This window comes from Coregonus lavaretus (assembly GCF_964263955.1).
Source record: "Coregonus lavaretus genome assembly, chromosome: 4".
NCBI classification, from domain to species: Eukaryota; Metazoa; Chordata; class Actinopteri; order Salmoniformes; family Salmonidae; genus Coregonus; species Coregonus lavaretus.
The window spans coordinates 27,231,704-27,244,187 of NC_139991.1; the positions used below are offsets into that span (position 1 = coordinate 27,231,704).

At 42.2% G+C, this 12,484-nt stretch overlaps 1 protein-coding gene across 1 annotated transcript; it reads left to right on the forward strand.

Annotated features, from left to right (window-relative positions):
* Positions 1-922: 922 nt before the first annotated feature.
* LOC311127175 (guanine nucleotide-binding protein G(q) subunit alpha-like) lies at positions 923-11,622 on the forward strand. Its single transcript, XM_084158955.1, has 8 exons — positions 923-1,610; positions 1,967-2,149; positions 2,945-3,129; positions 4,944-5,098; positions 5,443-5,571; positions 5,835-5,964; positions 9,541-9,694; positions 10,173-11,622. The coding sequence occupies exons 2-8, from the start codon at positions 2,014-2,016 to the stop codon at positions 10,361-10,363; spliced, it is 1,080 nt and encodes a 359-aa protein (XP_084015081.1). The 5' UTR covers positions 923-1,610; positions 1,967-2,013; the 3' UTR covers positions 10,364-11,622.
* Positions 11,623-12,484: the final 862 nt, after the last annotated feature.

The following is a 12,484-nucleotide window of genomic DNA, read 5'->3' on the forward strand; positions in this document are numbered from 1 at the left end:
GTTTACTTGCTAGTCGAAACTTGGACATTTCTGACTTACTGATTTGTTGAACGCGGCACGTGTATAACTACAACAAGTTAGCAAGTCTGACATTTCCTAGTTCCAACTACCACTTCAACACGGCATAAGATTAATGTGCAACAATGTGACATCAAATTTAATTTCTGAATGGTCAATAACATGTAGCCTATTGATACATTTTAAGATTGGTAAAATTAGCCCATAGGCCTATTCTTTAATCCAAGATATGTCGGTGTTTATGTAGGTAGTGGATTGCCCACCTAGGTTTCCATACAATTGGCGACAGATTTTCATGCAAATATTCTAAGAACCGCAGAAAAATACATATGTCCATCAAATTCACCTGTTGCGGATAAAATGGCTGTGCGTGATGACATGGTGCACATAACGTTTTGCCCATGTACAAAATAAAGAATACAAGTTAAATTGGTTTCCATATCATGTTCAACTCTACTGATGGTTTGCTTTATAGGCCTATTGCGAATGTGCACACTTTGGTCTTCGTCACATGCGCTTTAGTCAACAGCTAGCAAATACGGTGCGTGTAGGATAGCCTACATGAGATTATATATATTAAAAAGGCAGCCAAGCATCGATCATGTCTCCAGAATAAGACCGATATTTATTGGACAGTAGCCTCGATCACGGCGTGCACTTTCACCACCTTGTGAAGCTCATAATTTATTTCAGCTGTAGCCTAAACTTTTTTTCCCCCGAGTCGTAGTGGGAGGACCACACAACATATCATCGCATGACTCCAAGTTTACTTCGATATGATTCTTATATCAATATTTGCGCATAAAGCAATGGCATTTCCATCGCCATTTCTCGTATAATTAATTTTTACCGACAGTCTAGCGTGTTTTGTATACATTTGGACAGTTTACCGACAACAGTTGCTGTTATCAGGCCTGTCGTCAAATGTTTTATCCGACATATACTTTACTCTCGTAAAATTATTTGATGGAAACCTGGTTATAGTAACATGCTGGAGCAACATACCCTCATGTGCCTTTCCCATCTAAACACCCTCCCTCTCCTAATTTCACATGGATCGGGTATTGAGTGTAGTTACGTTATGCCAGCACAACCCGGCAGCTGCCAGCAATAATGGCTAGAATTGTGTCAAAATAAGAGTCCTCTACTGCGAGAGACTGTCCGACCCACCCCAAGATGATTACGATGTGGAAAAATGCAAATAAAGACTAGGATGAGTGATGAGGTTGAAGAAGAATGAAGAGGGTGGATGAAGAAAGATGTTTTACATGTACTTTTCTGTGTGGAGCACTTTTATTTGGAAGGCTCTTGCCTTTTTGCTGCTAGGTTCGCATAGGTTCCAGAGTAGCCTGTATTCTGTACATAATGAAATTACAAGATTGGACAAGCGAAGGTGAGAATAGAAAAGATGGAGTGAAGTTAAGCAAATACTCTTTTCAATGAAGACAAATTCAAACGGACCATATTGTGGCATGGGATTCTTTTTTGATATTCCTGTGCAATAATGGAATTTAGTTTTTTATAAATTTGTGGCGATATGGCGTAAAAGTCCGCCATATTCACTCACCACGCCCGGAGTTCAACAATTGGAGGTAAAGATTTGTTTAGCTGTTTACATGTTGGTATTTAATTATTCATTTTCCCACAGATTGACTTTTACCCAATTTGGCTGCTACTGCATTTATTTGAAGGACCGCAGTTTATAGAAAAAGAAAACAACGTGGTCTCTTTCTGCCAAAGGTTCTATCTGTTTCTTGGAATTGCATTTGCGTTATTATTGTGCTTGGCTTTTACTGCCTAGTCTCCAGGACGTCTGCATGGCACTGTACTGAAAATTCAGGCTGAGTTGAGGGAAGACAAGTATTTTTAGAAATATAAATATGTCTTTAAAAATGACATCGAAGTCTATGTGCTTTGTTTAATTTTTTCTTTCACTTTGGGAATATAGGCCTACCTCCTCGACCCAAAAGTAGCCTAAGTGTTTTCAAGGGAGTCATGAATCTGAACTCCGTAGGGGCCTGTTGCCTCAGCGAAGAGGGAAAGGAGGCTCGGCGGATCAACGACGAGATCGAAAGGCAGCTTCGCCGGGACAAGAAAGACTCGCACAGCGAGTTCAAGCTGTTGCTTCTCGGTAAACGAAGTTCTGAATCGCACTCAAAGCACTGATATGACATTGTGTCATTAGTATAAACATTGTTTCATTGTATGACTGTATTATTGTTGGCTATCTGTTATTTCAATGTACATGCCTATAATAAACATGGCAATTTATATTCAAATTAGATATTGCCAAGAGAATAATGTTTATTGTTGTGCATTGTCTTTAGTACTCTTTGATGTTTATATAACTTAAGTTCACACATCTAGCTCACAACTGTCCCCTTGCTGGGAGTAAAATAAATTATAACTCAATGAAATAATGTTGACAGCAAACAGGCCCACGTAGTTTGTTAGGCGACTAAGGAAGTAGTTATTGCTACAATAAACATTAGGTTGTTTAATTGCAGAGGGGGACACATTTTTTAGAAATCATTCAATCTTGCCATGGATCTCCACCCATTTAGATTCGTAGATCAGAAATCTATTCCAGTGACCTACTGTATATACAATGCACACACAGTAAGTAGCCAACCTCCTGACACTATTGTATACAAATTCCATGGCCAACACAGTCCTTCTCTTCAGTAGCAGGTGACAAATTGTATTTCAATCAAAATGTTTGGGTTACTCAGCAATAGTTAAATCTAAATTTCACTTGTTCATGAAATTGACAATATAAAGATGACACTGTATAAGCTTAAAATGTGCCTTACCTCAGGCTACTGTGTGGGTTAGTGAGAAGAGAGCCACTGTACACATTAATGGTGTTTAAAAGTAGGGATTTAAAAGTGAAACTGAGTTAATCGCTGAGCTTTTTTCTCCCCAGGGACTGGTGAGAGTGGGAAGAGCACCTTCATCAAGCAGATGAGGATCATCCATGGGACGGGATACTCAGAGGATGACAAGCGAGGCTTCACCAAGCTGGTGTACCAGAACATCTTCACTGCCCTGCAGACCATGATCCATGCTATGGAGACCCTACAGATCCCCTACAAGTGTGAAGGCAACCAGGTAACCCTTTTGTTGTTTAATCTATACCGACTTTTCCCGTTTATTGCCAACATTTGGTGTTGGCGCACACAAATCTGTTGGTGAGGAGTTTTTGCACCATAATCCATTTTATGGACCTGTGTTTTTTCAGACCTTGACACCATGTAACCTCACCTGGAAAAACTATGGGCATTAGTCATAGCCTTTAGTCTAGAGCAGGGATATTCAACCTCGGGTCCGCAGACCACTAGGTGTCCGCGGAGGTACTGCATGAGGTCCCAAAAATAAAAACATAAAAAAGTGGATTCCCCCCAATGTTTTTATGAATATCGCTAGCAATCACATAATAAACACATTTTGAATTACATACCTACAGTATAAAATAGGAGACTGTCTTATTTCTAATGATGTCAACTTTATTTCTCAACTCCTAATATTGAGCAAATTACACTCATTGGAGCTAATTACACTCACTAGAGTACCTGACATAGGCTTTGAAAAAGCACCCGTGAGTACCAATCGCTGCAAGTGCCGCTGGTTGCTGGTAAGCTTTCTTGACTTGGACATACATTTTTGTCAACACATGGCTTAACTTTGTTTAACCAGCTTAACAGCTGCTATTAGTGAAAATATGTTTGGAGTTACCTTTCTAGCTAATAGGCTAGGGTTTCCCAACTGGCGGCCCGCAGGAGGTTTTATTTGCACCTGCAAGTTTTCTGAGCAAATAAAAATTTATTTTATTTTATTTTGTATTGTCTTTGTTGAAATTAAACCACTATAAAAACACCAGGAAATCTGCTTTAAGTTATTTTAATTTTGGAAATCTGTTCCCAAGTATTCCCATGCATAATAGAGATGTGATCAAATACAAATGTAAGCAAGGTTTGAAATGATTATGTTTTAGTCAAATATGATCTGTTTGGGCTTCTTGCGGTCAATTTGCAGTCTACAAATTATTTGTAATTATGTTCCGGACCCCCGACCATCCACAAAAAAAACAATCGGTCCGCGGCTGAATCTTGTTTATGAGCGCTGTAATAGGCTATGTTAGAGTTTACACTTCCTCTTCCAATTATAATGTGGGGAGGTCAAAATAAGGAAAACTATCTACCAAGTCTATTAATTAAAAAATGTTGATTACTTCTCCTTGCCATTATCATTCACCTTATGATAAGAAAATACATTAAACATATTTCTAGCGTATGATGGAGGTCCCTGGGCCGCCAGTTTGGCTGGGTGGGGGTGCCTGGGCAAGAAAAGGTTGAAGACTCCTCTCTAGAGGCTTTCCTGGCAGGTCACATTGTCAGAAAAAAATCCTGACCCTAGCTGTAATGGCTAGGCCCATGTTTGTACAGACCTTTTATTTGTTTCTAAAGTCTCTGAGGCTCAGTGAGGCTTGTAGTAAGGGGTTAGGTGATGCCATTATGATATCTGTAACTTTGTTTACTTCCTGCCTAGCTGATGATGTCATTAGTTACTGAGCAGGATGACAGACAAGGTCTTGTAAAAGGTACACGTGGTTGACTGTTGGCACACACATAAAGTAGGGGAACTCCTGGAACAAATATGCCACGAGAGAGACAAATATTCTTTGCTGACCTTTCTATCCCGCAGAACCTCCATATAATAATCATACAAATTCACTGCCTCACACCTATGTGCTGCCTGCCTCACACTAACACCAATTTAAATTCTAGATAGGTCTGAGGCCAAGCTAACACAAACCCTTGCCTGCCATTTACAAGAATGTGATCACTCAGACAAATGCCTCTCTAGGTCTCTCAAGTAATGATCTCTTTCCCCTTCTCTTTGTCTTTCTCTCTCTACTTTTTCAGGGTCATGCAAATATTGTCATTGAAGTGGACGTGGAGAAGATCACAATGTTTACAAATCCGTACATTGACGCCATTAAGAGTCTATGGAATGACCCAGGGATCCAGGAATGCTACGATCGGAAGAGGGAATACCAGCTCTCAGACTCTGCCAAATAGTGAGTAAAGCAGTCACCAATACCAGCCTCCTAGTCTAGATTGCCAAATAGTGAGTAGACACAGAGACCAGTAAATAACTACTCCCTAACTCTTGCCAAATAGTTTCCACTGTGTCCAATACCAGTTATGTTAAGAAACATCTCATTCTCATACATAAAAGGCTGTGCAAATTTAGGTAAGCAATGAAGCGTTCCAATGAACAGATTGCTTCCTATTGTGATGCTCGGGTGAAAGATTACTTATCTTATGACCTCTGTGTTTTTCTGAGAAGTGATGTAATGAGTAACAGAACTGTAAACAGAATAATAATGATACTAACCCCATCCCTCTCATGCCCTTTCAGCTACCTGAATTCACTGGACCGTATAGCTCAGTCATCTTATGTGCCGACCCAGCAGGACGTGCTCAGGGTCCGGGTCCCCACCACAGGCATCATTGAGTACCCCTTTGACCTCCAGAGTGTGGTCTTCAGGTAAACATCCATATAGCCTACTACTGTCTCCCTGTCTGGTGAACACAAGTAATCAAGATGATCCTAGAAGAGGAACTGGTATCAGAGGCACCATTTTGACTTACTCAAATACAAATTGACGTTGTTCCATGCTTTTCAATTCAGTACTTAGTAATGACAATGTAATAACTCATCATAACCCATTAGAAAAATAGTATACTCTGTATTCTCTATACCTGCCTGTTAAGCGTTGCCTCTAAACCTCATCGTGCTGCTGTTCTCAGAATGGTGGATGTGGGTGGCCAGAGGTCCGAGAGGCGGAAATGGATACACTGCTTTGAGAATGTCACCTCCATCATGTTCCTGGTGGCTCTCAGTGAATATGACCAGGTCCTGGTAGAGTCTGAGAATGAGGTGAGTTTGGCCATTGCGGTTTCAACAGTCCAAAGCATTATGGTGCTCTTAAGAGGACATTGCATCATTCCACGGCAGCCATGTTGGAGCCTCCCGGACAATGCTGACCAATGACAGTCCGCTTAATATTGACAATTTTAAACTGTGCTAATCAACTGTACTGCTTGAACTCATGAATGGGTAGATGGAATGCTTAGAGGCAGAACCATGACATCTTACTAGAAAGTTGGCCAAACTCTCTGCCTCTTGCTATCTCTCTATGACTGGCTCTGGATGGAGGTAAACTGCCTCTTCCATCAATCCTATTAGCCAATGTTCAATCATGTGAAAACAAATTGGACGACCTAAGATTAAGGTTATCCTACCAACGGGACATTAAAAACGGTAATATCTTATGTTTCACCGAGTCATGGCTGAACGATGACATGGATAACATACAGCTGGCGGGATATACGCTACATCGGCAGGATAGAACGGCTGACCCTGGTAAGACAAGGGGTGGCGGTCTGTGTATATTTGTAAACAACAGCTGGTGCATAAAATCTAATACTGAGGAAGTCTCGAGGTTTTGCTCGCCGGAGGTAGAGTATCTCATGATAAGCTGTAGACCACACTATTTACCGAGAGAGTTTTCATCTATAATTTTCGTAGCTGTCTATTTACCACCGCAAACCGATGCTGGCACTAAGATTGCACTGAATGAGCTGTATAAGGCCATAAGTAAACAGGAAAACGCTCATCCAGAGGCAGCGCTCCTAGTGGCCGGGGACTTTAATGCAGGGAAACTTAAATCCGTTCTACCTAATTTCTACCATGTTAAATGTGCAACCAGAGGAAAAAAAACTCTAGACCATCTTTACTCCACACACAGAGACGCGTACAAAGCTCTCCCTCGCCCTCCATTTGGCAAATCTGACCATAACTCTATCCTCCTGATTCCTGCTTATAAGCAAAAACTAAAGCAGGAAGCACCAGTGACTCTGTTAATAAAAAAGTGGTCAGATGACGCAGATGCTAAGCTACAGGACTGTTTTGCTAGCACAGACTGGAATATGTTCCGGGATTCTTCCGATAGCATTGAGGAGTACACCACATCAGTCACTGGCTTCATCAATAAGTGCATCGATGACGTCGTCCCCATAGTGACCGTACGTACCCCAACCAGAAGCAGACAGGCACATCCGTACTGAGCTAAAGGGTAGAGCTGCCGCTTTCAAGGAGCAGGACTCTAACCCGGACACTTATAAGAAATCCCGCTATGCCCTCCGACGAACCATCAAACAGGCAAAGAGTCAATACAGGACTAAGATTGAATCGTACTACACCGGCTTTGATGCTCGTCGGATGTGGCAGGGCTTGAAAACTATTACAGACTACAAAGGGAAGCACAGCTGCGAGCTGACCAGTGACACAAGCCTACCAGACGAGCTAAATCACTTCTATGCTCGCTTCGAGGCAAGCAACACTGAAGCATGCATGAGAGCATCAGCTGTTCCGGATGACTATGTGATCACGCTCTCCATAGCCGATGTGAGTAAGACTTTTAAGCAGGTCAACATTTACAAGGCCGCAGGGCCAGACGGATTACCAGGACGTGTACTCCGAGCATGCGCTGACCAACTGGCAAGGGTCTTCACTGACATTTTCACATGTCCCTGACTGAGTCTGTAATACCAACATGTTTCAAGCAGACCACCATAGTCCCTGTGCCCAAGGACACTAAGATAACCTGCCTAAATGACTACCGACCCGTAGCACTCACGTCTGTAGCCATGAAATGCTTTGAAAGGCTGGCTCACATCAACACCATTATCCCAGAAACCCTAGACCCACTCAAATTTGCATACCGCCCCAACAGATCCACAGATGATGCAATCTCTCTTGCACTCCACACTGCCCTTTCCCACCTGGAAAAGAGGAACACCTACGTGAGAATGCTATTCATTGACTACAGCTCAGCGTTCAACACCATAGTGCCCTAAAAGCTCATCACTAAGCTAAGGACCCTAGGACTAAACACCTCCCTCTGCAACTGGATCCTGGACTTCCTGACGGGCCGCCCCCAGGTGGAAAGGGTAGGTAACAACAAATCTGCCACGCTGATCCTCAACACGGGGGCCCCTCAGGGGTGCGTGCTCAGTCCCCTCCTGTACTCCCTCTTCACCCATGAAATGCATGGCCAGGCACGACTCCAACACCATCATTAAGTTTGCCGACGACACAACAGTGGTAGGCCTGATCACTGACAACGATGAGACAGCCTATAGGAAGGAGGTCAGAGACCTGGCCGTGTGGTGCCAGGATAACCACCTCTCCCTCAGCTTGATCAAGACAAAGGAGATGATTGTGGACTACAGGAAAAAAAAGAGGACTGAGCATGCCCCCATTCTCATCGACGGGGCTGTAGTGGAACAGGTTGAGAGCTTCAAGTTCCTTGCTGTCCACATCACCAACAAACTATCATGGTCCAAACACACCAAGACAGTCGTGAAGAGGGCACGACAAAGCCTATTCCCCCTCAGGAGACGGAAAAGATTTGGTATGGGTCCTCAGATCTTCAAAACGTTATACAGCTGCACCATCGAGAGCATCCTGACTGGTTGCATCACCGTCTTGTATGGCAACTGCTCTGCCTCCGACCGCAAGGCACTACAGAGGGTAGTGCGTACGGCCCAGTACATCACTGGGGCCAAGCTTCCTGCTATCCAGGACCTCTATACCAGGCGGTGTCAGAGGAAGGACCTAAAAATTGTCAAAGACTCCAGCCACCTGAGTCATAGACTGTTCTCTCTGCTACCGCACGGCAAGCGGTATCGGAGCGCCATGTCTTGGTCCCAAAGGCTTCTTAACAGCTTCTACCCCCAAGCCATAAGACTCCTGAACAACTAATCATGGCAACCCGGACTATTTGCATTGCATTTTTTTATTCATTTATTTATTTAAAAAACTGCATTGTTGGTTAAGGGCTTGTAAGTAAGCATTTCACGGTAATGTCTACACCTGTTGTATTCGGCGCATGTGGCAAATAACATTTTATTTTATTTGATCTGTTATAGTGGAGGAAAGGATCCACCGAGAAAGATAATCAACCAGTCAGTCCGAACACAGAGGCACATTGTTCCAGCGCTAATGTGAATAAGCCCAAACCTGTTATGTGAAGATGACCCAGATTTCCCCCCCCTCTGACAACTCCTATAGTTGGCTAAATGCACATACAGATCTGGGACCAGGCTAGATGTTCTCTGATTAAAAAAATGGAGAATACCCTTCACACTGTTTGAAGGCTTCCAAGTTTGTTTTGTAACACCTGCTACTTGAACTGGGCTTTGACCAACTCAGGGTTTGTGCTCAGTGTTCACCTGCAGGGGGAGCCCTTCAGTCACTAATAATTATTGGAACACACTCAAAGCCTGGTTGTTGCACAGTATTTGCATCATGCACAATCACTGCAAAGTAATTGTCCACACTGACTGTGTAGAACAGTGGGTCCAACAACACCTTGATGGAATAAGAAAAAAATTAGTTCAAATACCAGTAGTCTCTTTAACATTGTGTGTGTTTATGATCTTTACACAGAATCGAATGGAGGAAAGCAAAGCATTGTTCAGGACAATAATAACCTACCCGTGGTTTAAAGATTCCTCTATCATACTATTCTTGAATAAGATTGACTTATTGCAGGAGAAAATCTTGTTCTCACATCTGGTGGATTACTTCCCTGAATATGATGGTAAGAACTCCTTCTTTTTATGGACCTATTGACAAAATGAATAGAGCCCTATTTGCATGGACCAGCTAAATGTGATCATAAGCTACCGATGCAAAATGGATTAGCATTCAGTTATCGTATTACTGATATAGTGTATAGATAAAAAATACCCTATATAAACCATATTAATAGCATACTCATAAATAAAGTATTGTATATACAATGTAGCCATCTAACACCATTTACAAGACCTTGCCCCTTATCGCCTATAATCGATCCTTGAAGGTGCCATTTGTAATGTCTTTGTCCCCTGTGGCCACAGAAGGACATCACAAACACTTTCAAAGACCGTCCCCTTCAGTCCTGTTGGGCCAATACCTTGTTCCATTAACCGGAAATGAAACAATATTTAATATGTATCGCTTTAGACTGATATAACAATAAAAAAGTATCTGCCATGATTTCATGAATCATAACTAATCGTATCTCCTCCTCTCAGGACCCCAGCGGGACCCACAGGCAGGAAGAGAATTCATCTTGAAGATGTTTGTGGACCTGAATCCAGATAGCGATAAAGTCATCTATTCCCACTTCACCTGCGCCACCGACACGGAGAACATTCGCTTTGTCTTCGCCGCTGTGAAAGACTTCATCCTGCAGCTGAATCTGAAGGAGTACAACCTGGTTTAGACTCCAGCCGACTATAGTTACAGACTCTTTAATGCAATCTGCTCCAACAGCTGCAGCCAGAGACCAAGGCCTGGAGCCATAGTACAAACTTCTTCACTTTGTCTGGTTGTCTTCCACTATGGTGAAACCCTACTGCCCACAATGGGAGTTGAAGACTGCAGCTACAGAGCATTTCCATAAATGGCTGGATTATTTCCAATGGATTTCAACTGCTCACCACTGCATTTTTGTTTTAAATAGGCATCTTTGATTTTGTTCACGAGGTGCATCATGATGATGAATAATACTGTGCCTTTTTGAGGAGAGATGATTATTGTGTACATTGAGAGTTATTAGGAACTCTTTGTAAACCATTCAAAACACATTATAACAGTGTAAACACACCTCAGATGAGAGTTTAAAAAGTGCTTTGATGTGCCAGGTGTCTCTCTGAGGACTGGTGACCCACAACTCTCTTGTCAGAGAATGTCTGGTTGACATTTAGATAACTGCTAAGCAGCACGGCACCTTATATCCTTCAGTGGGTCACAGTCACAGTCTATACATTGTTTACGTATTTAAATGAGTAGTCATTCTCTGGGTCAGAGGATAGAAGAAACAGTCATAATCATCACATAGAACACGTAAACTATTATTTGCACAATTGACACATTTTGTTGTTTTTCTATTGGTGTATACAGTGTAAGTGTGGGTATGTGTTGCCAAATTAGTATTACCAAATTAGTATTACCTCTATTGACTGAATACCCTCTACTGAAGGGTGAAATCTGAAGCTGTACCACCATATTTGAGCTAAAATGCGTTTGATTAACAACACTTTGCAGTTGTAATACTGTACATGTCAACTACCAGTGTTATAACATAACTATATTTGCCCCAACTAAACAGAGCATCATGATACTGTTCCTCATCCAATAAGGGAATGTTGCCAACTTAGACAAGGTCTATCGTTGATCCGTAACATTGCTTTTTGTTGGTCCTTTGTATTCTCAGTGGAGATGTACTGTATTGCTTTGGCACAGTTTCAGTTCAGGGACAACTTTGATTAGCATTATTGAGTCACTCTCTGGTTTCAAGATCATTTGTGAAAAGGGCTGAAAATGATTCCCAATATAGTATATATATACAGTACCAGTCAAAGGTTTGGACACACCTACTCATTCAAGGGTTTTTCTTTATTTTTACTATTTTCTACATTGTAGAATAATAGTGAAGACATCAAAACTATGAAATAACACATATGGAATAATGTAGTAACCAAAAAAGTGTTAAATAAATCAAAATATATTTTATATTTGAGATTCTTCTTTGCCTTGATGACAGCTTTGCACACTCTTGGCATTCTCTCAACCAGCTTCATGAGGAATGCTTTTCCAACAGTCTTGAAGGATTTCCCACATATGCTGAGCACTTGTTGGCTGCTTTTCCTTCACTCTGCGGTCCAACTCATCCCAAACCATCTCAATTGGGTTGAAGTTGGGGGATTGTGGAGGCCAGGTCATCTGATGCAGCACTCCATCACTCTCCTTGGTCAAATAGCCCGTACACAGCCTGGAGGTGTGTTTTGGGTCATTGTCCTGTTGAAAAACAAATGATAGTCCCACTAAGCGCAAACCAGATGGGATGGCGTATCGCTGCAGAATGCTGTGGTTGCCATGCTGGTTAAGTGTGCCTTGAATTCTAAATAAATCACTGACATTGTCACCAGCAAAGCACCCCCACACCATCACACCTCCTCTTCCATGCGTCACGGTGGGAACCACACATGCAGAGATCATCCGTTCACCTACTCTGCGTCTCAAAAAGACACGGCGTACGAACCAAAAATCTCAAATTTGGACTCATCAGACCAAAGGACAGATTTCCACCGGTCTAATGTCCATTGCTCGTGTTTCTTGGACCAAACAAGTCTCTTCTTCTTATTGGTGTCCTTTATTAGTGGTTTCTTTGCAGCAATTCAACCACGAAGGCCTGATTCATGCAGTCTCCTCTGAACAGTTGATGTTGAGATGTGTCTGTTACTTGAACTCTGTGAAGCATTTATTTGGGCTGCAATCTGAGGTGCAGTTAACTCTACTGAACTTATCCTCTGTAGTAGAGGTAACTCTGGGTCTTCCTTTC

Excerpts from the sequence above, each read along its gene's own strand:
- LOC311127175 (XM_084158955.1), top strand. The coding sequence starts at position 2,014 with ATGAATCTGAACTCCGTAGGGGCCTGTTGCCTCAGCGAAGAGGGAAAG. Across the intron at positions 5,099-5,442 it reads CTCTCAGACTCTGCCAAATA|CTACCTGAATTCACTGGACC; the intron begins GTGAGTAAAGCA and ends ATGCCCTTTCAG. Across the intron at positions 5,572-5,834 it reads CTCCAGAGTGTGGTCTTCAG|AATGGTGGATGTGGGTGGCC; the intron begins GTAAACATCCAT and ends TGCTGTTCTCAG.